Source organism: Delphinapterus leucas, chromosome 19 (assembly GCF_059928025.1).
Source record: "Delphinapterus leucas isolate spDelLeu-1000000601 "Yukka" chromosome 19, BTC_Dleu_Yukka2, whole genome shotgun sequence".
Taxonomy (NCBI): domain Eukaryota; kingdom Metazoa; phylum Chordata; class Mammalia; order Artiodactyla; family Monodontidae; genus Delphinapterus; species Delphinapterus leucas.
The window spans coordinates 53,501,363-53,529,351 of NC_143147.1; the positions used below are offsets into that span (position 1 = coordinate 53,501,363).

Here is a 27,989-nt window from a genome sequence, read left to right on the forward strand (position 1 = left end):
CTTTTCCTACTTCTAAGAGTTTTTATTAGGAATTATCTGTTGAATGTTATCTAAAACAGTCAATAAAATATATCGCCGGCTGCATGCAAGACCCTAAGTTAGGTACTGTGGAAGAGTCAAAGGATTATTAAACAGGGTAGAATTCCTTTCCTTAAAAGAGTTATCATCTCACTGGGTAGATAAGATTTAAAGTAAAAAGGAATGAATAAGGATTTGGAAATAGTTGTAATGGCTAATCATGATCATGTTTTCTTTCAAAACAGATTTATTCTCATAGAATTGCAAATGAGGAGGATAAAAGAAGAAGCAGAAGGTAAATATTGGTCTTTGAAAGCAGAATTTTACAACTAGAGGAGAACTTAGAACTCATCTGTTTCCATTTCCTCACCAAAGTCAGGAAGAATGTTTAATTACCCTAATGGTTTACCCTAATTTATCTATCAGCAGAATTAGCTCCCCAGCCCAAGCTGAGTTAGAACAGGACTGGCACAGATTCATCTGCTTTCACTAGTCCTTTAAGGAAAGAGCGTGGACGGGGAGGGGTTTTGGTTGTACCTGTTCCTGCTGGCCTGATGCCTGGTTCCTAGGCATCAGGCCAGACCAGAGGCCTTCTAGGAGGCTCTGGGGTCGGGAGGGCCACATGGTTGGGGATTTAGGGGCTGGCCTCACTCAAAGCTGACGAAAGGTAGAACGTGTGAGTCCCTTCTGTAAGGTGGCAAGAAAACTTCCCGTCTCATCCTACTGCTTTTCAGGCCCCTACTCTCTATTCCCTTTATCCAAACCTCATAGAATTTTAACCGGGAGAAACTTTAGACAGTAGTTTGTCTCTTCCTTTTATAATAAGGAAATGGAGAAAGAGAAAGGGAAAATATCTTGCCCCATGGTCATACTGCTAGTGATTATGAAAAAGAAGATGGTCCCTTTCCACTGAGGTCTTCTCTACCGATCACACTGTGCTTGGGCTGTGAGCTAGGTTTTATGTCACAATTCAGTAGACACATACTATATGGACATAAGTAGTTTCTGAAACACACTTATTGTGCACCCTGATTTTTTTCTATTCTGTTTGTATCCAAAAAGAGTATTTTGTGCTTCCCTGCTGGTCATGGCCTTTAAACTGATTCCACAATTCACTGACCCCTCAGTGACACCCTGCAGTGTGAAAGTCAGAGAGCTATAGATAACTTTGCTTGTTGGGTTCACGTGTTTACTTGGTGTGATTCAACTTATAGTATAGAGCAGCCAGGAAAATAAAAGCACCTTCTCCCCACACCCACACCCCCAGCAAATGCTGCATGTGCGACTAAGTCCGAAGCGGACTGGTGTGAAGCGCGTCTAGAGAGTAACGTGTTTCTGCCCAGCGCCGTTGTGCAGTGTTTTCACCGCACGAGGGCACTTGGCCAAGGGCCAGGAAAGGTGAACGGGGCTGAAAATCTTGCCTATACTCCATGCTAAGCCACATGCAGTGGTCTCCCCGGAGACACTGGGGGTCCATTTTGGACAGACACAGAGAACTTCTGGAAGGCCAGCATGCATGGAATGAATTTCAAGATCCCGGGTCTGTGGTGATTTTGCTCATTGTGATTATGGACTGAGGTACCCATTTAGTCCTAATAAGACCAGAGATAACACATTGTGAGAGAGGTGAAAAATGACATGTAACACTAACTGTGTGTGTTTTCCTCCAAGGGGCTTTTTTCGATTTCTGCGGCGTAAGAGAAGCTCAGGGGAAAGTGAGAGTCAGGTAAATTTGAGGAGGGTAAAGTACTGTGGCCAGAGAAAGCAGGGGAGGTGCAGAATTAATACTTCCCTTTCTGTGTTCTAGGAGGGCGATTTTGGGACAAGGTGGCCACTTTATGCCGCGGACCTGCCGTAGAAAGAGGATTTCACTGCCCAGGGTCAGAAGGGAAGGGGTAAGGAACTGAAGTAGCACTGACGAATGAGGTCAAAAGGACCAAGACAACTGATGGTTGCAAGACAAATTTTATTATCCTACAGTTGCAGATTATATAGACTAGAAAAAGGGAGGTTGGTTGCCAGATGGTGGTTTACATCATGTAAAAAATGTCTCGGCTTCAAGGTTAACTTCCCTAGGAGGAAACCCATAAGCCCAGAATCATCCAGAATAACCTGCGTGTGCAGGGAGGAGACAGCTTTGCTCGTCTCAGTTTCCATTCTTTCTGATCCCTGGGCCCTGGTGGTTTATCTCCCATGGAATGGAACAAGGAGGGGAACAAGTAGGCACAGTCCCTTCGAGCAGCGGCGGCATGCCTGGCATGTCCGCAGCTGGCTCTCAAGGCTGACCGTTTCCCACAGGTCCCCCTTTTTTATTTTTTAATATTTGTTGCAAAATAATTCCATGAAGCTTAATGCCGAGAGTAGTATATTGTTGCATGAGGATACGAAACAGACATGAGAAGATTATTATCAATAATAGGCAAATTATGGCCAGGGTAATAAATCCTGACAACCCTCCTGTAATCCAAGACTGAGGGTTTAACCACTTTAAATGATCCAGTAAAGTTTGAATTACATCTTCTGGCGAAATATCATCAAGATGTGCATTTTGCATATCCTGAATTTCAGCATTTAACTTCTTAAGATCAAGACTAATATTATTATCTGACTAAACACTCAGCAGAGGCATTTTTACTTTTTCCCATTCCCAAATAGAGTCATTATACTTATAAGGAGTAATACAAATCCATATATACTTTGCATGATAAGCTAAATGCATCCTCAATTTTAATACTGCCATCTGATCTCCTCTCCTTCTTCTTCTTTTTCTGAATCAACACTGTCAAACTTTCGTGAGAGATGCAGAGCTTCTTCAAGTTCTGAACTTGTTGTGAGCTGTGGCGAGCCATCTATTTGCTAGCCATCAACCTCTCCCCTGCAGAACGGCCAAATTTATCAACAGTGAGAAAATTTAAAATAAACGAAGCATGATTTATAAGGTTATGTGGTGTTGTTCTGTATAATTCCCCCTTTTTTATTTTTTCAATAGTTAGCTTTAAAGATCTATTTGCACGTTCTATAATACCGTGTCCTTGAGGGTTATATGGAATGCCTGTAATATGGGTAATTTGTAATGAACTACAAAATGTTGCAAGAGCAGCACTAGTGTAAGTGGGCCCATTATCTGTTTTAATAATTTTAGGAGTATTCATAAATGCAAAACAATGTAATAAATGAGTAATAACATGTTTGGTAGCCTCTCCGGCCTTTGCTGTAGCACAGAGGAAACCAGAATAAGTATCAATAGTGACATGAACAAACTGTAATTTCCAAAAGAGGGGATGTGAGTAACATCCATTTGCCATAAATGACTAGGTAATAATCCACGAGGATTAACACCATAATGTGGAACAGGAAGGTGAGGTAAGCATTGTGGGCATTGCTTAACAATTTGTCGGACGGCTTCACGAGTAATGGAAAATTGTTTGCGTAAGGTGGTAGCTGACTGATGGTGTAAAGCATGGGAGTGCTGTGCTGCTTGTAAAGGAGTTTGATCATAACTCACCGTAATGCAAGGGCGTCCTGGATATAAACCATGTTTATTTACAGCACGCAAGTAGCGAATGCAATACATTAGCCATTCTTGATAGCATGACGAACGGAAAGGAGGAGTACGGTAAATTGGGATATGTCCTGCTTTAGGGAAAAGAGATTGAGGAGGAAGAGTAACTTTAACTTTATTTTTGGGAGGAAAATGCACAGGATAAAGATTACGTTTAGATCAAGTTAAAACACCTGCAGTCGCATTAAGTTTAGACAATGGACCAGGCAAGTTAGAATGAGCACGGATGTGTAGAGCTGCAACAGGACCATCGTGGGAACGAATAAGCTGTTGAAGCAAATGAAAAGAGGGTGATAATTCAGGGTCTTTAGTATGTCCTACGGTAGCAGTTTCCAAAAGAAGTAATAGATCAATAAGGTATTTACTATCAGAAAACAGATTAAGAGACACAGAAGGAAAATGCTCAAAAGCCATAATAACGGCCTGTAGTTCAACACGCTGAGCTGAAGTCAATGGAGTTTGTTCAATCAATTTTGTCCCGTCGTCAATGAGTACAATAGCCATTCCTGAGGAGGACCCGCTGGGAAAAACCAAAGGTACAGGTGGAATAGGGTGTCGTTGGATTATAGAGGGAAAAATGTAAAGATTATTTTTACTAAATTGAATTATCAGCAGGATAATGACATTCTAGGTTTCCTGGAAATCCTGCAAGAGCAAGTCTCCATTCATTACTATGTTGAAAAAGCCAATTTTGCTGACTAACTGAATAAGGGATAATAATTTGAGAAGTTCTATTCCTATATGTTGTAAGCATCTAGTTCTACCTTGCATTATTAAATTACTAATAAGTTCATAATAAGGGTTAATAACTTTAGAGGGTGTAGTTTTCATATGAATCCATTCAATAATCCCAACAATTTGTCATAAAACAGCTGTAGGTACATGAGGTGTTGGACAAACAATTAAAGAAATTGGCAGGTGAGTATGTATTCGAGTTAATTGTGCAGAGCTGATAGCTCTATTAACTATTTGTAAAGCTTGAAATCCTTCTGGAGTCATAGAGCGTGAAGAAGAAGGATCTGAGTCACCTTTAAGAATATCCAACAAAGGCTGTAATTGAGCAGTAGTAAGTTTTAAGGAAGGCCTTAGCCAATTAATATCTCCAAGTAATTTTTGAAAATCATTTAATGTTTTTAAATTATCAACTCGAATTTGCAGTTTTTGAGGCCTAATAGTAGTGTTATCAATATATTTTCGCAAATATAAAACTGGAGATTGTCTTTGAATTTTTTCTGAGGCAATGACCAAGCCAAATGATTGTAAGGATTGTTGTAAAAATTGAAAAGCAGTCTCTAATAAAGAAATATTATCAGTGGCTAAAAGTATATCACCCATATAATGTATGAGATATAACGTTGGAAACCTTTTTCTCGCAGGAGTCAAGGCCTGAGCCACATATTTTTGGCATAATGTAGGACTATTTGCCATACCCTGAGGCAATACTTTCCATTGAAATCTCCTCATGGGTTCCTTAAAATTTAAGGAAGGCAAGCTAAAAGCAAAATGTTTTCTATCTTCAGGAAACAAAGGCATAGTGAAAAAACAATCTTTTAAATCTACAATTAAAAGATGATAATTGTGTGGTATGGCTGTTGGAGAGGGTAGGCCTGGTTGAAGAGCTCCCATTATCAGCATAGTTTTATTAACAGCTCTTAGATCCTGTAATAACCTATATTTTCCAGATTTTTTTCTTGATAATAAAAATAGGAGTATTCCAAGGACTGTTGGAAGACTCTAAGTGTCCTAACTTTAATTGTTCTATAACTAACTACTCTGCAGCCTCTAATTTGTCCTTAGTGAGGGGCCATTGGTCCACCCATACAGGGTCATCAGTCAGCCAAGTAATTGGATCAGCAGTGAGTGGAGGAGAATCCAAGGCCCCTAAGAAAAACCCAAACCTTGTCTATCATTTTTTATTTTCACATCAATAGGATAGACAGTTCCTTGTTGATTTGTTCCCAGCCCTTTTGTGGGAAGAAATCCTTGATCCAACATCATATTAGAGACTTGAGAATTTGGACTATAAAGCAATACTCCCATTTCTTTTAATATATCTCGGTCCCAGAGGTTTAAAGGCAGCCCAGGCAAAACATAAGGCTGGAAGTATCCTGAATGGCCCTCACTATCTTGCCATAATAATAACTGACTACTTTGCACAGGAGAAGAACTTTGTCCTATTCCTTGAAGTTCTGTAATAGTAGGACTAACGGGCCAATGTTTAGGCCAATGCATCTGCGTCATAACAGAGACATCAGCTCCCGTGTCTAACAAACCTGAAAAAAACTTTCCATTAATGGTTAATTTCATTTCTGGACGTTCTTTCCCTATCTTCTGAATCCAGTAGGCAGCATTAGACGATCCAAAAGCCTTTGTTCCTCTCTTTTGATGTTGTAAAATTTGTCCATGAGGTACAAAGGGCAAAAGTAGCAATTGTGCAATTTTATCACCAGGAGAAATAGTTATTACATTTTTAATAGTTTGTGCCATGATTTTTATTTCTCCTTCGTAGTCAGAATCTATGACTCCTGGCATAATAGTTAAACCCTTCATGGTGACACTACTTTTTCCCAATAATAATCCCATCAAACCCTTGGGTAAAGGTCCACAGATGCCCGTAGAGAGGGCCTGAGGACCCATTTCAGGAGGTAATACATATCAGGCGGAGGTACTGAGCTCCAGTCCTGCGCTTCCTGGTGTTGCTCTGGAGAGTGAGGATATTGTATGTTTTTGTTTTTGGTTAATGTCTGATTGATAATTTGAGGAGGATACACAAACATTGCCCCTATTGTTTGTTGGGGCCGGGGAAGGCCCCGGGAGGTGTTTCCCGACAGTGGTGTCCCCTCTTTGTGGGCCAGTGAGCGACAGTCTCGTGCCCAATGTTTTCCCCTATTGCATCTAGGGCATAAACCAGGGATTTTTCGACCATCTGGAGGTTTTTGAGTAGGGAAGGAAGGACTAGGGTTAGAATTAAAAGATCTACATTCTCTAGCAAAATGACCTGCCTTTCCGCATTTAAAGCAAGTCTTTGTTTTCTTTTGATTGCTTCTAAATCCCACTTTAGTTAATGCTGCAGCCATAGCAGCACTCTGTATATAAGCAGGTCCAATGTCCGCACAAAGGCGAATATGGTCCTCCAATGTTCCCCATTTTCTCCAAGGTCGAATCGCAGCCTGACATGCATTATTAGCGTTTTCAAAAGCAAGTTGCTTAACTACAATTGTACCAGTGGGTCCATCCACAATGAGTCTCCCCACCGCCTGTAACAATCCATCTACAAAATCAGCATATGGTTCATCAGGTCCGTGTCTAATTTTTGAAAGATCCTCAGTTGTGTGTGTAGAAGGTAATTTCCTCCAGGCTTGTAATGCCAAATGATGTATTTGAGGATAAGCAACAAAGGGAGAAGTAAATTGATCTTGTAAATAAATATATTGTCCTTCCCCAATCAGCATATGATAATCAACTGGAATATTATGGGCAGCATTCTTTTCTGCTTGTTCAGCAGCCCGTTCATAAAAATCAGACTTCCATATCAAATAATCTCCACCATTTAAACAAGCTCGTGCAATAGACTTCCAATCAGCGGGGGGAAGAGCTTCTCCTGCAATAGTGTCAACCGTAACAGTAGTAAAAGGAGCAGTGGGCCCATATTGAGCACAGGCAGATTTTCAATCTTTCAAAACTTTAAAAGGAAGAGCCTGATGCTCCCTAATAGCTTGTTGAGGATTATTAGGATCAGGTCTTTCTATGACAGGACAACAGAAAATAGGATCTTCTCCTCGTTGTATTGCTCCTTGTACAGCGCGCTGCAAGGGACTGAGCATTTTCAGAGATGGAGATTTTTGAGGAAGACAGTCCTTATTAACCTGCAGCTTTTTCGCTGACTTATCTACCATAGCCATTAGAAAATCATCCTCAAGGTATTTTTCTCTTTCGTGTTTAAAAGCCTCATCTGTTAAATCGAAATGTTCCTCTTCATCTGATATGTCAAAATTAATAAGTTCCCTAGATTTAGGAAGTGGCGGTGTAGAAGCCATTAGGGCAGTCTTATCTCCTGAAGAAGGCTTTGGCTTTTCTGACTTTACATTCAAATCACCACTATCATGAGAAGAATTTAAACATTCTTTTATCAGATTCCACAAACTAAATGTAACAACAGGAGTATGAGTAGGCCCTCGAGACTCATAATAATTTTTTAAATCTTCTTCAACTTTCTGCCAGATTTCTATATCAACAGAGCCGCCATCAGGAAACCAGGGAGATACATCATGGATATGCTGCAAAAATTCAGTCGACTGTGAGGTAGAAACCTTACTACCCCGAACTTTAAGCATCGAAAGTAAAACCTGAGCAAATAATTCACGCTCCTTTGAGCCCTTTTGTCCCATCTTCTTTTACTTCTGACTATTGCCTTACGCCTCTATTAGTTTCACTTTTACTCGTGGCCACACATACTTTGCATAAGGATTCTCTTACCTGCACTTTCTTTTAACTGCCTTCACGCTTCAGGTCCCTGTTCAGGCGCCGCTTGCCACAGACCAGCCGGAGAAAGAGGGTTTCACCGCCCAGGGTCAAAAGGGAAGGGGTAAGGAACTGAAGTAGCACCGACGAATGGGGTCAGAAGGACCAGGACAACTGATGGTGGCAAGGCAAATTTTATTATGCTACAGTTGCAGATTATATAGGCTAGAAAAAGGGAGGTTGGTTGCCAGGTGGCGGTTTACATCATCTAGAGACTGTCTCGGCTTCAAGGTTAACTTCCCTGGGAGGAAACCCATAAGCCCAGAATCATGCAGAATAACCTGCGTGTGCAGGGAGGAGACAGCTTTGCTCGTCTCAGTTTCCATTCTTTCTGATCTCTGGGCCCTGGTGGTTTATGTCCCATGGAATGGAGCAAGGAGGGGAACAAGTAGGCACAGTCCCTTCGAGCAGCTGGCTCTCAAGGCTGAACGTTTCCCACAACTTTGGCTTAGGGATACGTATAGGCCCCTCAACGCCACAGGCAAGGAAAACATGGCACCAAAGCTACAGGACAGGGAGTCTTCTGATGAGGGTGAGATATTCTATAAGGATGCAACGTGAATGATAGGGGACAATTTAAATTTCTCATCTAAATGAGGAAATAATGAAACCTATAATTGTTCCTTTCAAAAGTAAAAGCCTTGCAATTAGTCTTCTTACCCCAGGGAAGTCATCAAAGCCCCAGCAGACAAGCTTCTGGCTGCATATTGGATTGATGCAGAGGCGGGTGAGGAAAGTGAGACAGCACACGAGACTGCCACAGAGTGAGCCCTGCTCTGCCTCAGGCCACCTGCAAATGTTATTTTCTAATGCTGGCTTCTCAGCATTGCTTGTAAAATACTTATTTTTCTCATATTAAAATGTATAAATTCATAACCAAGTTTAACCATGTGGTAAGGAATTAAAATGTAAATAGTTGAATATTTATATACCAATAACAAGGGCCTGCAAGAAGAAGCAGGGCTGAAATTAGAATCCCTCATGTAGCCAGTACTTCCACAAGGGGAAATGTGGGCAAAGGAGGATGAGTAGAAGGATGAAGAGGGGCTTCCCTCCCTTGTTTGCCCAGTATCATCCGTCCCTGGGAACTGGAAAACATACCATCCTCAAGGGGCATAGGTCATTAAATGCAATAATTTATTCTGGTGCTCTCTCTCTCCTGGTTCATCAAGTACCAGTTATTTACAACATGCTCGTCCTTCTGCCCATAGAGGATCATCTACTTCTGGCCCCTCTCGTACGGTCATTGGGGTTGCAAGAATACTTGGATCACTGAGCCTCCCTCCGCTGTGGAGCCAAGGCCTGACTTTTCTCCCAAGTTCTCAAACTCAGGTACAAATGTGTACCCTGTCTTGGTAGGGGGTTCTCCACCATTTCAAGCTGGTGGAAAATTCCCATTGGGTTGTTTTTTCCTTTAAAAAAGAATCCCAACCCTTGGATAACTAGCAGGGAGGTGCCAGAAAGACAGGGTAAAGAAGAACGTGTGAGAGCAGCCATTGCCCAAGACGGCCCTCCTCAGGCCCTGGCCTCTTCTGACCCCACTGCGGGTCAGCTGTGGGCTGCTCGGCTCCCTGCAGCTCAGCCCAGCACCAAACCTACTCACGTCCTGCCACACCCAGCATAGGCCGCGAGCTGCATGATTCCAAGTGATTCTATAATGATAGTGCCACCTGCGGAAGGTGCAAACGCTCTTCCACTCCTGCCGAGAAAGTCATTAATCACATTTATTAAGTCATTAATCACATTTATTAAGTCAGTGAGAGTTAAATACAGTAATGAGTAAAAGAAATTCTGGATGAACAAGACTTGATAATCTACCAAAAGGACCACAGATAGTGCTGGCGGTTTAGTAACGTGAGGTGAAGAACGGTGCAAGCCACGGGGTGATAGCACACGGTCCCCAGAGGATCAGTGGGCCTGGGAGACAGCCCAGCAGGTTCTGCCGGTTGGGTGGGGTTCCAAGCAAAGCCCATCGGTTCTTCTGATTTATGTTTGCTGATGCTGCATGAGAGACATCTGTTCTCCCAGTGCCTGCCCAAGTCACCTCCCAAAGTTTCTTACTGAGAATGAAATACAAGTGTTTTTCTCTGGGCGGTGACTTCAGTGAGGCAACAAGTATTTACTGTGTTTAAGGCGCATGACTAATACTAGTAACAATAGGAAGGAGCAGCAGCTAACATTTACCACTTGCTTGCTTGGTGCCAAGCCCTAGGTTAGGCATCTTATGGTCTTATTTAGCCCAACAGTCCGTGGAAGCATATCTTGTTATCCTCGTTTGACAGATAGGAAACAGGGTTTAAAGAATGTAGGTAACCTGCTCAAGGGCCCAAGGCCCCACCTCCAAAAGTGTGAGTTAAGGTTGGAGCCCAGAACTGTTAGACTCCAACAGGGATGCAGAGAAGTATAAGCTGTGTTTGCCACCAGAGTTGATAACAATGATAATAATGAGGAGAAGGAGGCAGCTGCTGTTGATTGAGCACCTACTATGGACCAGGTACAGTACTAGGCACTTTGGTTACACTATTAGGTCACAAGAACGGAAGGTCCCCCTGCCCGCTCAAACTCTGTAATGAGTGGGGGTCTGATTTCAATAAGAGAGGTGGTCACAAAGACAGGGAGCTGACGAGAAGCCAGGGGTAGAGATCCTTGTACTGCTGGGCTTCCCAAAGTGTGGACCAGCATTCCAGGTAGCTCCAGGTTCCTATTTTGGGAGATTTCCATTATTTCAAAGTTGGTACATAAATGAGGCTTAGATAATATTTTGGGTATCTTACTACCTCAGATTTGCACAATTTTTTATTAGTCTCAAATGCTACCCTACCATATTTCTAAATTAAAATTCCCAAGAGTAAGATTCTGCTTTGCCCAGCTTGACCTGGATTGGGCAGCGTTTTTGCCAGAGCCAGAGACTTCACCTGGCCAGCCTGTGAGTGAGCTGTCTCTCCTTGTATCAGGGACTCATCCCTGGCAGTGGCCCAGAAGCAGGAGGGGTGCCCAGGGTCAGGTGGTACAAAACATGGCCGCCTGGGGCCGCCTCTGTCACCATATTATGATGGACAAATTAGCTTAGAGCCCAAATCCTTACTGAGACCTGAGAGATGGAAGGGGAGAGGGAGATACAAGGCCAACAGCTACTAAATTAATGAAAATTCTGATTCCGATGAAATCTGGCAGAGAAATGAGCCACTTTTTAAAAGATAATGAAATGACACAATATATGGTTAGGGCAAAAGTGATACAGAGAAGAAAATTGTAGGATTCAGAGGAAGGAAGGTTAGGAAACTAGGGAGGTTCCATGAAAAAGGTAGAACTTGATCTGAGCCTGGTTTATATGCCAGACACTGTGCCTGGTGCTGGGGAAAGAGATGATCAGGACAAAGTCCCTGCTCTTGCGGGGCCCTAAGACTGAGATGAGGCACAGACACCTGAAGACATATTATACATAGAAGACAGTGTGTTGACATGACAATGGCAGTGTACCAAGAAGTGGTTCAGCTCTTGGTTGGCTGGAAAGGAGTCAATGTGAGGGATGGCTTAGAGGAGGGGAAGAAGAAGAAAGCCAAAGAGGAGTTTCTTGGGAGGACGAGATGAAGGAAAGGCATTCTAGACGGAGGACAGTACAGAGGCAAGAGGCAAGAAACCTTGGGTGGGCTTGAAGCGTGTGCAGTCTGGTGTTCCCAAGCATGAAGCACAAGGAGGAAAGGGCAGTAGGTGAGGTTGTGCGGGCGAGCAGAGAACCAATCCCAAAGGGCCTGGTCAAGGCACATGGCCTCTAGCGAACAGAGCACAAACTACAACGTTTAAAACAGAGAAGAGACATGACCAAGCTTGAGTTTTATAAAGAGTACTTTGATGGTGGCCTACAAGTAGAGAGGCCGAGAGGTCAACTTGGGTGTTTAGGCCAAGTAGGAACTGGGAGAAAATGGAGCACCAGACCAGAGGTTTTGATGCAACTGAAGAGCATGTACGGTGGATACACATGAGTGAGAACTGAAAGGACAAGAGCTTATGTTCAGAGAATGAAAGATTGTACTTTTAAGAATTTTTATGACAAATTCCAGATGATGATAAGGTCCAAATGTAATCTGGGAATGGAGATCAGTGAGGTGTTGGGAATCCAGGAGGTGATGAGAAATAATTCAGCTAGTCCTGGACACTCATTCCTTTCCCCTTTCAGTAGCTCAGCAAAAAGCTAGCTCAGCAGGTACCAGCGAGCGCAATGGAAAACATAGGCTCCCCCTCCTACTGCGACCATTTCTGTCACCAAGCAGTTGCCACTGTTACTAGTGTAGACGTTCCCTGCCTCACCATCCCTGTAACTGTGACGCAGTCCAAGCTGGCTTCTCCTCTACGGGAACTCTGGTCATGGGACACACAATGCAGCTAAGTCTGGTCTAATCCCCTTCTCTGAAAGCTTGGGGGATTGAGTGCACTCTGTTATTGTTCTGCTTATAAGTTCCTCCCCCCGCCCGAACAATAAAACCCTACTGTATATTTTCACAGTAGGGGTTTGAGGAATTTCGTGCCCAGGAAAATCTGTGGGTTGTTGGCATGGCAAGTATTGTGGTAGAGGAAAAGTCTTGGAGCCCAGGACCGAAGTCCCCAACGGTTACAAGGGCATCATTCATTAATATGCCAGTTCAATATATTGAGGGTCTCAACTCTGTCTGGTTCAACCCCTGAATCAGACAGTGTATTGATTATCTGGTGGTATGTAACACATCACTCCAAAATAGTGGCTGAAGACAACAATAAACATTTATTGCTCACAATTTCTGAGTCAAGCCTTTAGAAATATCTTGGGCAGTTCTGGCTCTGGGTCTCTCATGAGGTCCTCAAGATGTTGGCCAGGGCTGCAGTCATCTGACAGCTAAACTGAGGCTGCAGGGTCCGCTTCCAAGATGGCTCACTCCCTTACCTGGCTGCCAGAGTGGTGCTGGTTGTTAGAGGGAGGCCTCATTTCCTCCCTGCATGAGCCTGTCTGTCCACCTGCTACTTGATCGAATGTCCTCACTACATGATGACTGGCTTCCTCCAGAGGGAGCTGTCCAAGAGAGAGACAGAGGTTATTCCTCTTATGGCCTGGCCTCAGAAGGCTCATAGCACCACTTCTGCCACGTAGCATGGTTAGAAGTCAGTCACTCGTTCCAGCTCACATTCAAGACGAGGGGATTGAGACTCCACCTTTTGAAGAAAGAAAAGAGTCAAAGAATTTGTGGACATATTTTAAAACTACCATAGACAAGAAAATAGAAAGCACTCTAGATACTTCAAGCAAAAAAAAAGCCAGAAAGGGAGAAAGATTATATCCAAACAGTTGGTGCTTATCATTGAGGGGGCTAATGGTGGTGAAAGTTGGGGATGGGGGCATTGTAGCACTAGCCTTCAGGTTACTCCACCACAGCTGCTTTCCATAGACTCAAAACTGCTGCTGCCACTCAGAAGTCAGGAAACTTTGGGAAACCACTGATGAGATCATTGAAGCCCCAAAGCCCCACGGGTGGTGACTAGATGGGGTATATGGAGTCTGCTGCAGAGGAGGAAAGAATGATTTCCATCTGCTTTCCACCTTCCAAATTTCACACAAGTACATTTTATTGGCAGAACCCTGCTGTCGAGGGGATCTGTGAAATATGGTTCCCAGGCTTCTAGCACCTGAAGAGAAGCGGGTAGAAATGGGTGTCAAGAGCCAGCCAACACTATCCAACATGCGTCTATATACAGGTATGGTGAGGAGGCACCACCTGTACTTGGAGAAGTCCTGGAGCCCTACTCCTTTTTTTTTTTTTTTTATAGGCTTATGGGTGTCGAAGGCTTTGTAAAAGGGGTGTGTGTCTACATAGAATAACATGGTGGAGAGCTAGCTGAGTCAGAAATCTGGAAGGTGTCAGTGTAGTTGGGCAGCAGGTGAGTTGCTGGTGACATGCAGTGAGCCCCAGAGGTGACTGTAGAAACACCTGGAGTTGATCCTTAGTTGCTCTCTGGAATGTTCTCACTGGGATGAAAGCTGGGTAGACTGCAGGCAGTGCAGCATCGGAGAGAACATAGCTGCCATTCAAAAGGGCTGCCAGAGGAAAGGTGTCCATAGGGAAATATCATTTCTCAAAATATGGTCTGTGGACGTCTGCACTCAAACATCTCTGGGATGCTTCTTTAAAAGGCTGATCCTGGGACTTCTCTGATGGTCAGTGGTAAACAATCCGCCTTCCAGACTTCCCTGGTGGCACAGTAGTTACGAATCCGCCTGCCAATGCAGGGGACATGGGTTCGAGCCCTGGTCCTGGAAGATCCCACCTGCCGCGGAGCAACTAAGCCTGTGTGCCACAACTACTGAGCCTGTGCTCTAGAGTCTGTGAGCCACAGCTACTGAGCCCTCGTGCTGCAACTACTGAAGCCCGCTTGCCTAGAGCCGGTGCTTCGCAACGGATTAATGCCAAATATATTTGAGTACCTAATAGAGTATGAGTGTGCTAAGTACTAGAAAAAGGGTGATAAATCTGTAAATATTGTTCATGAGGTGTTCATAATCAATCTGGAGAAGATTATGGAGATTATCTCCATACACAGATAATGGATACAATGAATAAATGGATACATACAATGAATGCAATGGATAACGATATAGATAATAAATCTATAATTATTGGTTTGAAACAGTATCAAGATCCAAGTAATTCCTCCAAAGACAACAATTCTTGAAGTAAAAGAGCTCAGAAGTAGGTAATGGGTGGGGCTAAGTGTCTGATATATTGAGGTGGAGAAAGTCGTGGTGGGGATGGAGAAATGTGCTGGGTGATTTGGCGGTACTTTAGGAAAATGGGCTAGAAACCAGCTTTTTAAGAATTTCATACTAGACGGTTGATGGCTTTAATGTTATACCTTGATTTGCATATTTAAGACTCATGCAAACACTCAAATCGAAGGATTGCATCTTTGGTGGTCATTTCTCACACAGAGTCGGGAAATCTAAGTTTTTAAAGTTCAGTGGATAGTTAGCACTAACTACTTAGTACTCTAGTCTCCTCTGGAACTTTGAAGATGAAGCCAGCTGCTGTAAAGATGTCCGCACCATTCGATCCTGTAAACTCACACTTTGGACTCTACGCTAAAAATACACTTGAATAGAAACGCTAAACTCCAAAACTTCTGGGTGCGCGGGTTGCGGAAGGGGAACTAGAGGCAGAGACAAGCCCGGAGTGGGAGGGGCGAGGGAGAGGTCGGAGCACCGCCCCCGTCCCACTCCCACCGAGCTGACTCCGCCCCTCAGGCTCGCTTTTTTAAAAAGGGCGGGCGCGCGTGCGCAGACGGAGTCCGCTTGAGCCCCGAGCCGCGCACGCGCGGTGGCGGTAGAATGGTGGAGTTGGTACCTTTTGCGGTTCCCATCGCGAGTGACAAACCCTTGCTGGTGTGGGAGCTGAGCTCTGGACCCACGGCCGAGGCCTTGCAAGTGAGCCGAGCCGGGGCGGAGGGAGGGGTGGGGGAAGCCGCCCCGCGCCGCAGTAACTGGGCGGCCCGGGGTACTGCTTCAGCACCTCATCTGCCTGTGGTCTCCGCTGAGAGGAATCTTAGTTCTAGAGCCGACCTGAGCAGTCAGCTCGCTCCCACAGATTTTTGAGAGATAGTTCCCAACAGACGGCATTGCCTCCTAATGCTTCTCGAAGCTTAGGATTTCAGAGGGAAACTTGTTCATAAAATGAGAAGTGTTTGGAGTTGCAGGCTCACCACAGTTGCCTGTGGCGAAGGGCTGGGGGAATATAAGGGAACGGGCGGTTTGTTATCCTGGGCGTGAAATTTCCTGCACTTACTTAGCATGGGACCACCCTACAGCATTCTCTGTTCACAGTCTTCTCCCAGTTTGGCCTTCTGTATTCGGTCCGAGTCTTCCCAAACGCAGCAGTGGCCGGTCCTGGGTTCTGTGGCATCATCAAGTTTTATTCAGCAGGGGATGCCCACAGAGCCCAAAAGGCATGCGACCAGAAGCAGCTTTTTCAGACATCTCCAGTGAAGGTGGGTCCAAATGTGGAATTCCTCGCTCTACTGGGATGAAGTGCTGAATTTAAAACTAATAGGCCATCGGGAATTCCCTGGCGGTCCAGTGTTAGGACTCTGCACTTTCACTGCTGAGGGCCCGGGTTCAATCCCTGGTCGGGGAACTAAGATCCCAGCGGGAGGCGGGGGCGGGGGGAAAGGCCAGCATTTGTACAGCACTGTGGTGTACAGAATGCTCTCAGATTCACTGCTCCACTGATCCCCCAGTTCCCCAGATCTTTCTTTCTTTTTTTTAGATGAAGAAACTCGAACTCAGGATGGTTAAGTGACTTACTTAAGGTTCATGACAGTACATGTGGAAACTAGAGGCCAAACCCAAAGTTAACTGATGTTAAACCCCATGTCATTTTATGCTGCCCCTTAATTTAAGAAATCTTCACAAGAGTCTTCCTTATATTTACTTTTACGTGTATTTCAAATGTGTGAGGTTTACAAACGTTTTTCATTATAATTAATTAATTGATAGATTGATTTTTGGCTGCGTTGGGTCTTGTTGCTGCGCGCTGGGTTTCTCTAGTTGCGGCGAGTGGGGATTCCTCTTCCTTGTGGTGTGTGGGCTTCTCATCGCGATGGCTTCTCTTGTTGCGGAGCACGGGTTCTAGGCACGCAGGCTTTAGTAGTTGTGGCTTACCGGCTTAGTTGCTCTGCGGCATGTGGGATCTTCCCGGATGAGGGATCGAACCCGTGTCCCCTGCATTGGCAGGCGGACTCTTAACCACCGTGCCACCAGGGACGTCCGGAGCTTGAGGAACTTTTGTCAGATGTAACATAAAGGAGGCTTCATCACCGCTCTCAAACTGCCTATTCAGAGCTCCCTTCACATTCCAGAAAATGGTTAAAATATTCTTTCATGCATTGTAGAAACCTTATTCCATATTAACATGCCATCCAATTTTACTTCCCCAGAATTAACATTTCATTATGTGCCTCCATTCAGCCACCATTCCTTTTTCAAGGACCTTTTCAATTCCTCTGAATAAGTGAGTGAGGCTTAGATTTCCCAGACCTTTCCCTTTATAATTGTGTGTCTTCTCTGATTGGCTTCTCGCTCTGGCTACTTCCTACTGACCTTGCTGCCTATTCTCACCCATATTTCTTTACTCACTGATTTCACCTTTATTGAATCTGAGAACTCTCCTCAGATGTGACTCCAGGTACACTACCTCCCACTTCTGTACCCTGTTTACCACCCTCTTCAATCCTGGCTGTACTCCCTGGGATTGAAATGATTTTGTGTCAGGCATTCTTTTGTTTGCAGACCCTGCAACCATTTCACATAACCACTCAGATATTACAGATGGTCCTGGAAAGATTATGAAACAGTTACTTGGTGTCAGTTGTGAGTAATGAGTTCTTTTCTTATATTGGACATGAAGACCATTCCATAAGCTTAGGTTCTGAGATTTTCACAGCATAAGGCTCGGCACTGAGAGAATGTTCTACAAGTCACTATAGAGTTGAGAGGAAAGGGCATTCGTATTAGATTTCCTTATTTAATGCAGAGCCTTAGCTTACTGCCCGCACGCCCGAAATTGTTACCTACATTAATTATGCGTTCTTTTAAATTATTTATTTATTTATTTATTTGGTTGCACCGGGTCTTAGTTGCAGCAGGCAGGCTCCTTAGTTGTGGCTCACAGGCTCCTTAATTGTGGTGTGCGAACTCTTAGTTGCAGCATGCATGTGAGACATAGTTCACCGACCAGGGATTGAACCAAGGCCCCCCGCATTGGGAGCATGGAGTCTTAACCACTGCACCAGCAGGGAAGTTCCAATTATGTGTTCTTTTATTCATTGGCAGGTATACATACTTCTTATCTTTTTTCCCTTGTATTTTTTATAAATACAGAAAAGATAATAACATCTTAAAATAAAATGAAGGAAAGGCCTAATGTATCTGAGTTTTTCTCAGTAGCACGAAGGGATATGTTTGCCAACAAGAACTGTGGCAAGGTTATCCCAGATGTCAACTGTCTCTACTACCCAGGGGCTCAGAGCCCTTCTGAAGCTTCCTAATTGTCCAGGACAGCTCTATTATGACTCACCGTACAGGGCCTAGCCTCCCATGCGACACTCAACATTTAAAAATTAGTCTTCATTTCTCCTTCCCAGCAGGCAGCTTCAGTTGGAGAAAATAATTTCATTTTCTTATGTACTCATTCATTCACTCAGTCAACAGACCATCACTCCCCTATTATATGCCAAGACCTATGCTTGTTTCTGGTAAAAAGGAAAGAATAATATATGGTTCCTTCAAGCACTTAAGGAGCTCATAAACTAGTGACGGGGAAGATGCACAAACAAATCAAAGAATTAACAATGCTGTGACTTTCTTTGTATTATTTGAATTTTTATGACTGTATTTATATACTACACGCAGTTCAAAATGGAAATAGACATTTAAGAACGAACTAGTGATGTAAAAACTCCACAGTAATATGTAAGTTATTTAGAGAGTTAAGACTGGAAATATTGGCACTCTCAAAGAAGCTTGTTAATGCAGATGAACCTCTAATTCTTTTGGTTGCTTTATTTACATTTAGAGAGGTATACGTATTCCTCTTCTGACAGGGGTTAGTAACTTGGGGAGGGGGTGCTACAGATTAAGGTCCTAATTCAGTGGCAGGTCCATCTTATCTCCTCTTCAGCTCATATTCTCAAGCAGGAGCTACAGGATGAGACGACTAAAACAGTTCACTTCCTTTGCTTACCCCCAGCCCCATAATAGGCTTCTGCTGGGCTTCCTTGGTTGCTTTCATCATCACTTTCACCACCAGAGGTCAGGGAACCTTCCGGTTAATCAGGGGCCCTGGAAATGATGCAGAAAAGTACTGACCTAAAAATAATAAATAACATTTATTTAGGGCTCACTGTGAACTCATTGCTTAGAATGTGCTACTTAATCTTCACAGCCCCTCTATGAAATTGGTATTGATAAATCTCAGGTATATCCAAAATAAATCTCTATGTAGGGTTGTGATATTTTTAGGTGTTTAATGTCTTTAGGTTCGTCTCGGCACCAGACATAAGGGGGTTCAACATAACACGCTTGTCCTAAACAGCTCCAGATGCGAAGAATTGGCAAATTACTACTTTGGTTTCAATTGGTGGTCAAAAATTATCATCAAGGTAAACTCTGTAGACTTTCTTTGACTAACCAGACTCCTTTCAACATTGAACTCCTAGACTTTAGAGGGAAGAATAGAACAGGGCTATTGGGAGGAGATGTGAGAGGCTTCCACATGGAAGTATCTGAGCATTGGCCTGCCACCTAGAATTAGTGATAATCTCAATGACATGGACGGTGGTGTCCATAATTTTCTCCAGTATTTGTATGGTATATAATAAAAAATATTTGACCATATCTAATCATTCATTTGCAAGTCTCACTTGATTTTGAAGCTGTAGCATACCTAAACTATTACCTGGGATTGCTGGAGTTTAGTTTTTATTTCTAACAACAGAATATTTTGAAGTCTAGCCTTTAATTCAAAATACTAACAGCTTCAGGATCTTTCTAACCTTGAAGAAAGGGAAAAGGAAGATATTGTGACACCACTTCAGAAGCAAAGCCTCAAGTTCTTCTGTGCTTTAGAGGTGGTGTTGCCGTCCCACGAGTGCAGGAGTCCTGGAGTTGGCATGGCTGAGGAACCTTTGGATAAGTTGGAGGAAGGTCTGTTTTCCAATATGTGTGTGTATGGGGAGGTGAGGGAGTGGGATTTCTCTTTTTTCCTTTCTTTCTGAAACTCAAGTTTTCAGATACATCATCACCATTGCTAAGCAACTAAAGCCCTGGGCAGAATTTTTCTGCCTGACAATATAGGTTTTTATCTTAGGCAATACCTGACATCACCTTAAACTTTAGAATTTTAGAACTGACTGCCTGCCAAGAAGCTTAGGAGGAGGGAAAATTAGTTAGTTTTTGTGTTTTTTTTGGTTAATAATTTGTGATATGCTAAAATAGTCCTTCAAATACGGATGTCTTCTGGCATTCAGTTATCCCAACAAAATCATTGTCTAAAGATTGAAATAAACTCTTGTGTAAATGTTCAGTCCTTTGCCTCCTATAGAAGGGCCTGAGCGGAAAAAGTAAATGTAGATCCCTACAACGGGGAATCCGATTGGTACTGAGTTTTTTCCTAGAATCCATGGCACTTGGGCTTAGGGTTTTAAGTCAGAGGCGGGGCTGTTAGCGAACGGACTGGAGGAGGCTCCACCATCCACCTGAGTGGGTGATGGTTGAGGAGAGGCCAGATCATCTGCACCACCACCAAATCTGTCTCACTGTATGAATCCAGCCCTTCACGCTCAGGAGAGCAGGGTCTGTAGCAGTGTAGCCTCAGCTTGTCCACTTGAAATCTGTGTGTCATATGAGATTTGTGCCATGTTCTTGGTTTGCATTTCCCGTCTAGTATTTTAGGAACTTCCAGAATAGATCTGAGCAGTAAAAATGTGCCAAGCCAGGGTATACCTACAACAGCGACATCCAACCGCACCCCAGTGTTCTGCCTGCCCTTGATCACTAAGGTAATGATCTAAGAATCACAGATGCATTTTTAGTTTTAAACACATTACCTAGAAATCAGTTATTCAGCATTTTAAATTCATCTGTTTTGGTTGGATTTAGGGTCATTATAATTCCTTCTGAAAAGGAAGGTAACCCAGATGCTTGCTATTCAGAAGGCTATGACAGATGCATTCCAGAAACTGCTGATTGTGGTTTTAGGTAAGACCTTTTTGATTGTCCTTGAAGTCCTTCAGTTTCAGTGAGCAAATAAACTTATTTGAAATGTTAATTGGATGAAAATAATGGCTATCCAAAACATTACCTATTCTTTCATTCACCAGATGCTTTCACAGCAGCAGTCTTAAATTTGTTCTTTGTGGCATTTACGAGAAAAACGACAGTGAATATTATTGTCCCCAGTGTTTAGATGTAGAATGACTTGCCTCAGTTCATACAGAAAGTGTTTGATCCACTTCCTCCTCAATTGCTTGCTTATCGTACAGAGTACTGTAGTGATTATAAGCCCTGCACACCTGTGTTTGAGTCCTAACTTTGTCTCTTAGATTTATTTGTTGTTGTTGTTGCAATTTTAGGTTTTTCTAGCCAGAGACACTTGAAGGTATTTAATATCTCTAAGCTGCAGTTTCTTTATCTGCAAATAGGGTTAGTAATTCAGCTTACCACCTAATGGGGGATATTGTAAGAGTAAATGAGATGATGAATGTAAAAAGCTTAGAACTATGCCTGAAACATAGTAAGCAGACAAAATATATGGACTATTATTATTATCGTTGTTTTCTTGTTGAAAAGTTTATTAGATTATGTTTTTGAAATCAGTTTAATTTCAGTTTTCATTTCTGATGTATTGGGTGAATTTGATTCTTATATAATTATCGGCTACGTTTCTGTGATCCTTGAAAGTGGTCATGCTACTGAATAGCGTTGATTGTGTTCCCTATCGAGTTATGCAGCGGTGAGAATGTCACAGGCTGTGCCCAAAGGAAACTTTATGAGTAGTAGATTCCCGGAACAGAATTGCTCCCCTGCTTCACAGCCCTGCAGGCTTAGAGACTGAGAAATCCTAGCTAAGTTTCAGAGACCTTATTTGCTTGTAAGAGTTGACCCTGCATTGGTCTTGGCCTTTCCGCCTGGGCAGTCCTTCTAGTGAAGTTTGACTTCCCTGGTCATCAGGCAGAATCTCCACCAGCTGTCAACTCTGGGTAAAAACCTTTATGAACCAAACTAAATGTCTGGGTTGTGTGTCCTTAATATGCCAAGGTACTCCTTATATGTACTCAAAACTCCTTAGACCAAAAAGCCTGGTGGCTCTAGCTTGCCTTGAGGAAAGCTGTATTGTCCAAAGGGTACATGGGCCAGTTTCTGCCAGTAGAGTGTTCAAATGCTCTCTGTCTCTGTCTCCAAAGCTTTGTTCATTGTATCTGGTAGAATTTTGGTCCCAAGGAGTAGGCACTTGCCTTGCTTCTAACATGAAGTATCTATTATAGTCCACTGGTATCTATCCCAGGTTTGAACTCACTTTGACCCCCACCTAATGCCTTCCTATTTCATTGTAATGTGATTGAACATTTTTGTTTCCACAGCTTTTAATTCCTATGTCATTATTCCTTAGTTCTTATTTCTAAGATCATAAAGGTTTTTGAACCAAAGTTGATACTTGTTATATATTTTTTCACAAGTAATTATGATAAAAACGGAAGTGTCAGATGAGGGAACTTCTAGGAAAATGCTCTTATTTTCTGCTTTTAGAAATCAAAAGAATGTCTAATTATTGGGTGCTACCATTGTATACAGGAAGTTTTAGAACAAGAAACCTTGTGAATTGATCCTTGTTAGCTTTATTTCAGAAAGTGGTAAAGTAGCTGTGGCATATAGACCCTGTGAAGAGGTCACAGATGCTAGAGCCAAAGAGGAACTACAGGATTTCATTCAAGTATGTGGAGATAAAAACTCAAGGGGTACACAGCCAGTGTAGCCATAATTCAAAACACCCAGCAGGATTTGGAAGACTTTGGCATGTCTACTCAGCCCTGTTATCCTTAGGCAAAGGTGAAACTGTGAAACTGCTTTTGAGGCAGGGAATTTCTAGGACTTTTCCAAGTCCCGAGCCTTGTCTCTGGCCCCTTATTTGAAGTTTGGAGAGCAGGATTGAGGGCCATCAGTGTACGTCTACAGTTGTGGACATAGGAGAAGACACAGGCCTTTTATAACTCCCCTGTAATAGAATTGCAGACACTTGGGAAGAAAGTAACTATGGTCTTAAGTGTGATTATGCTACAGTGTTTTAAAACTATTCATGCCTTTCAAGTAAGGTATATTACCCAGATCTCAGCATCTCATATATATCTTGTGTTAAATATTTTGCTGAGGAACCTTTCTGTAAACCAATTATATGGGTTCCTCGAATTAGAGATTAAGTTGTCAACGTAATTTCTAAAAGAAAACATTAATGTACTGCATATAGGATTTTTATTAAAAAGGAGCAAAAAATGTGTTTCATGTCATTGAGAGCTGAATTTGGGGCTAGATTTCTGATGATTTAACACATCCCAATGTTGCAAAGTTTGTTTTGAAGGGAAGAAAGTAGAGAAAGAAAAGGTGGTTATGTTCTGAAAAATATAAAAATTTTGAAAGTTTTTCCTGTACAATATAATTATTTTAATTCAATTTCAATCAGTCAAGGAAACTTCAGACGTATCCATGTTTGGGCTTTAAGAAGTCTAGCTTCCTGTGAAATGTGAGAGGAAGGGATTCCGTATTGATACTAAAGATTTCGGAAACCTGATTATAACAACAGATCCATTCCTAAATGAAGCCAATCTTGGAATCAGTTCCATTTAGAAACCATTATGTGCTAGGCACTGGAAATAAGATGAAGCTCCTTCTCTCTTGGAGTTTAGGTGTTAAAGGTGTACCAGACAATTAAAAAGGACTAAAATTAAATAGATTATGAAAAGGCCTGTGAAGAAAGTAAACTGGGTGCTAGTTACAGTATTTCAAGAAAATTACTTAACATGCTGACTTTAACATTCTAAGTGTCCTCTCCATGTGTGCACACAGGGTAGACCTCTGAAAAGTGACACTGTAGTTTTTTCTAGATTAATGGCTCTGTTGAGACAAGGTGGGATGTGGGAAGTTTGCCCATGCTAATGTAAAGGGCCATTCACTTGGTTTTAGACTCTCTTTCCCAGAATGAATTGCTCACCTGCCCCAAACCCCTCCTACAGAAGTTCTGGAGTCATCACTGATTCAGTGGTAACCCCTAATAACAGAGTGGTGAATGAATAATGAGACGTGAATACTGAGAGTTTGGAGGAAATGGCAACATTTTCGAATAATTGTAAGGAGTGTTCGCCTCCCGACAGCCGAACTGGTGCTCATTTTGCTGGTCAGCTACTTTTCTTCTCAGCCGTGTGGCCAAAGGGAGGAAGAATCTCTCTCAGACTTAAGCTGTGAGGAGGAAGAGTTCAGATTGCCAAAACTGGATTAGCACTTTTGAATTTCCCAGAATGCCACGTCCTGTGGTTTCCTCGGGAAGCTCTGCATCCTTTCCAATCCCCCTCGGCCTCTGGGCTGCTGGAGTTTGGGGCCACTCGGGTCTGCAGCCCAAATCCCGCCTCATTGTTTGGGGCCAGGGAGGGCAGGGCAGGGTTGGGAAGAGGGCCTGGCAGGAGGTAACTGTCGCCTTTGCAAGGGGAAGGATGGCTTGCGCCCTGGGGACTCTGGGCAAAAGGCCCACTCTGGTAGCGCGGATTGGATCTCCGCACGAGCCTAATAAAGGTGGCGTAACTCCAGATGTCGTAAATAACGGGTGGGCCGTTAGGCATGGGAGGGGCGCGCGGTTGTTAACGGTGAGCCCTCGCGTCGCGGCGCTGGCATAACGGTTCGGTTCGGCTCTGAAGGAGGATGTGGCTCCGGCTACTCACTGGCCCGGGCCGCTGCGTCTGGGAGCCGCCGCATGTCATGTCGTGGCTGCGCCTCTGTGTCACGGCTGCGCCCCACGGCTCTTCCTCACATGGCAACGACTGTGGCTTCTAGTCCAGGCAGTTCAGCCTCCGGAGTGGGCCCTGGGCCCCGTCCAGGTGACCCCCAACCCCCCGCGGCTGACAGAGGCTTGGGCAGAATGATGATGGTATAACATGTGGAAATACAGCAGTTGGGAAGCAGAGTCAGTTTGAGGGAGATGAGTTCAGTCTTAGGCATCTTTTATTGGTGAGCATAAAGCAACCAGAAGGCTCTGTTTGAGTGGAAATGTCCCTCAGGCAGATGGGCAGAGAGGTATCCGTTTTGACTTATTTCTGACTCCCGTGAAAAATGTGCATATAAACTGAATAGTTCCATTGTTGCTGAGGGAAGAGGACAAAGGTAAAGGTAAAGATTCAGTCATCCACTGAGTTAGTGGTTCAAACTGAACCTCAGGCATTTAACAGCTTCTTTTAAACATGTCTAATTCATGGATACATTCTCACTGTTTAAAAAAAGAAATGTCACAGAAGTATATAGGATAAAATGTGAAAATTACACCCCACCTTCCCTACCACCAATAAGGTAACTCCTGTTACTGTTTTGATGTGTGTCCTTCCTCCGGATCTCTTTCCTTTGCATTTTGTTCCCCTAATGAGGTAATAACTTTACTCCTTGTTCAGTGACTTGTGCTTTTCCCTAGGCAATATGTTTAAGAGATATTTTCGTATTAGTCCCTCTAATTTCTAATTGCCTTCCCGTATCCTTCTAACACCTGGAGAGATTCTGAGGGCACTGAGCCAAAGCTTTGGTGTTGCCTGCCATAGGATTTCTTAATATTTATTTGCTGATATTGATAAATGTTTGCCATTTTTCTCATTGATTTGTAGGAGTCATTTTAGACACATAAGTGATTTTGGATAAAAAGTAATTGGCATTATGTATCCAAGAATTTGGACAGATAGGAAGTTCAGGTTCTGAGGGGATGCCTCATTGTTTGTGCCAGTGGCCTCACAGTATGTTTTTATTAATTGTGCACACTGGGAAGCTGGGCAGCTGTGGGAATTGAAAAGCTGGTCTTTTCTGCATTTGAATATTCCCTACATGGTGGCCATGATTCTTTTCCTTATTCTCTACATTCTTTTCCTACCTATTCAAGCATATGAACTGTGTTTCTTCACAGAAATTTCCAAGGAAACTCTATTTCTTACATTGATGAAAGTATATGGAAGGCATACCGCTGGGCTGAGAAGCTGTGAGTATACTCTCCCCAAATATGAATACAAAAAGCTAACTGCATTGTAAGATCCTTCTTGGTCCAGAATTTTGAGGTCAATACCTGTGAGCAAAGGTATTTCCCCTTCCATATCCCAAAGCAACCTAATGATTGAAATTCTATGTTTATTTTAAAAATTAAATTTTGCAATACCTCTTTAAAATCAGTAAGAGACAACTTAAACTTATTTTCCATTATACAAGTAATACATGTTTATATTCTCAATATATAACAATGAAATAACAGGGATAGTGAAAACCCTTCTTGTGCCCTAATCCCACACCCACTACTTTGAGTTTAGTCTTAATCCTTCCAGACTCTTTTCCATACGTTTGAGTACATACATATTTACAGATAGCAAAAGAGGTTTGTGTGTTTTTCTTATCTTTTTTTACATAAGTAACATCCTGCAACTTGATTCCTTCATTTCATGATATGTCTTAGATTTCTTTCCTTCCCAGTACATAGAGGGTTACCCCATTCCTTTAAACTCCTGCATAATATTCCATAGTGTGAATGTGTTACAGTTTAGTAATGCCCTTATTTAAGGATGTTTAGATTATGTCCAGTTTTCTTGTTACTTGCCTTGCTGCGATGAATATCCTTGTACGTGCATTCTTGTGAGCCTGGTCATTTATTTCTATAGAATAGTTATCTAGAAATGGGATTGTTGGGGTGAAGACTATTTAGATATAAAATTTTAATTGCCCTCAAAAAAGTTGTGCCAGCTTATACTCCAGTCACCATGCTGTGATGACATTCATTTCCCCACACCCTTCCACCACTGATATTCTCCCTTTTTTTTTTTTTTGCTAATCTGATGGGTGAATAAAAGGGGTCCCATCTGAATTTGAATTTTTCTTATTACTTGTAAACTTAAATATCTTTATATGTTTACTGAACATTTGTATTTTATCTCTGAATTGTCTGTCCTTTGCCCATTTTTCTGTTACTATATTTTTTATTGATTTGTAGAAAAAGTCAGTTTAGATATATACGTGATTTTGGAAAAACACATTCAAAGTAATTTTTCATGACAGTCTGTGCTCGTATCCTTAGTTCAACTTGAATAGACAAGTCATAAATGACTTTTGGATTAATAATAACAGATATAACAGTCAATCTAAAAATAGGTATTATGACCACCCTTAAAGAGATGCCCCCTTAGTCTGATATCTTATTGGTATGGAAAAAAAATGCTAGAACCAGGTAATTTTTTTTAATTTACAGATTCCTAAATACTATATGTAGTTTATATTTTCTGTGATAGTATCTAACTTGGAGATTTAATTTCCCAATCTTGTAAGAAAAATGAAAGTCATTTGGCACAAGAAATAGATAACTTAATTTCCTCTGGGAGTGGAGGGGGATGGTAGACTGAGGCACAGAGGTAAGAGAAAAAGTTTGAATTGTGTGCTACATATTTTTGGAATTTTGAGATGTGAATATATATTACATATTTTTAAAAAATAAATTGAAATTAAAAGTTAATTTTTAAAAAGCATGTGTTTGGGAGGTGATACACTATAACATGAGTCTGGTAAGGTTTGAAGATTTCTAAGTCAGCTTGAGATTTATACCTTATAAGCAGAGGTTCCTAACTTGAGGTCGGTGGTTCCCCAAAGCAGAATTTCTTAACCTCCCTCCTGCTTCCCCGTGTATAACTCTTTGGCAAGCTGCAGAAGCTTATGTTCTTGGGATAATGTTTTAAAATGTATAGTAAGTCAAAATATATAGAAAAACAAAGGAAACCAACTATATTGAAATAGTTTTCAGAATATTTTTAAAATTAGTGAAATAGTAATAAATATGCTTCTCTTAACGCTTTAAATAACAAGATATAGTGGTAGGTCTAATAAATATTATAACTCCAGGGTAGTGATGAGAATAAATGATATTTCGAGGCATCTGCAGCATATACGTGATAAGAAGTGACCTGTGATTTCTATTGGGGACCAAATTAACTATACTGCTGATCTACTGTGGTTCGTTGCCTACATTCATAATGGAAGGAAGTGCTGGTTTTAGTTAGAGATTTGTGAAAACTGAGGTGTAATTTTATTTCCCATCCAAGT

The 27,989-nt window shown here is 42.4% G+C and overlaps 1 protein-coding gene across 3 annotated transcripts in view; it reads left to right on the forward strand.

Moving 5' to 3' along the window:
* The window catches only part of LOC111170872 (leucine-rich repeat-containing protein 37A3-like), a 44,929-nt gene extending 29,491 nt beyond the window's left edge, over positions 1-15,438 (forward strand). Inside the window, exons 6-9 of one of the 3 annotated variants that reach the window (XM_089901356.1) lie at positions 264-313; positions 1,690-1,744; positions 1,826-1,913; positions 2,824-6,187. In XM_089901356.1, the coding sequence (XP_089757482.1) occupies positions 264-313; positions 1,690-1,744; positions 1,826-1,876 (156 nt within the window). In that variant the 3' untranslated portion in view covers positions 1,877-1,913; positions 2,824-6,187. Of the gene's footprint in view, positions 1-263; positions 314-1,689; positions 1,745-1,825; positions 6,188-8,766 lie in introns of those variants that run through there. The other 2 variants (XM_089901355.1, XM_089901357.1) reach the window with 2 other exon arrangements.
* Positions 15,439-27,989: the final 12,551 nt, after the last annotated feature.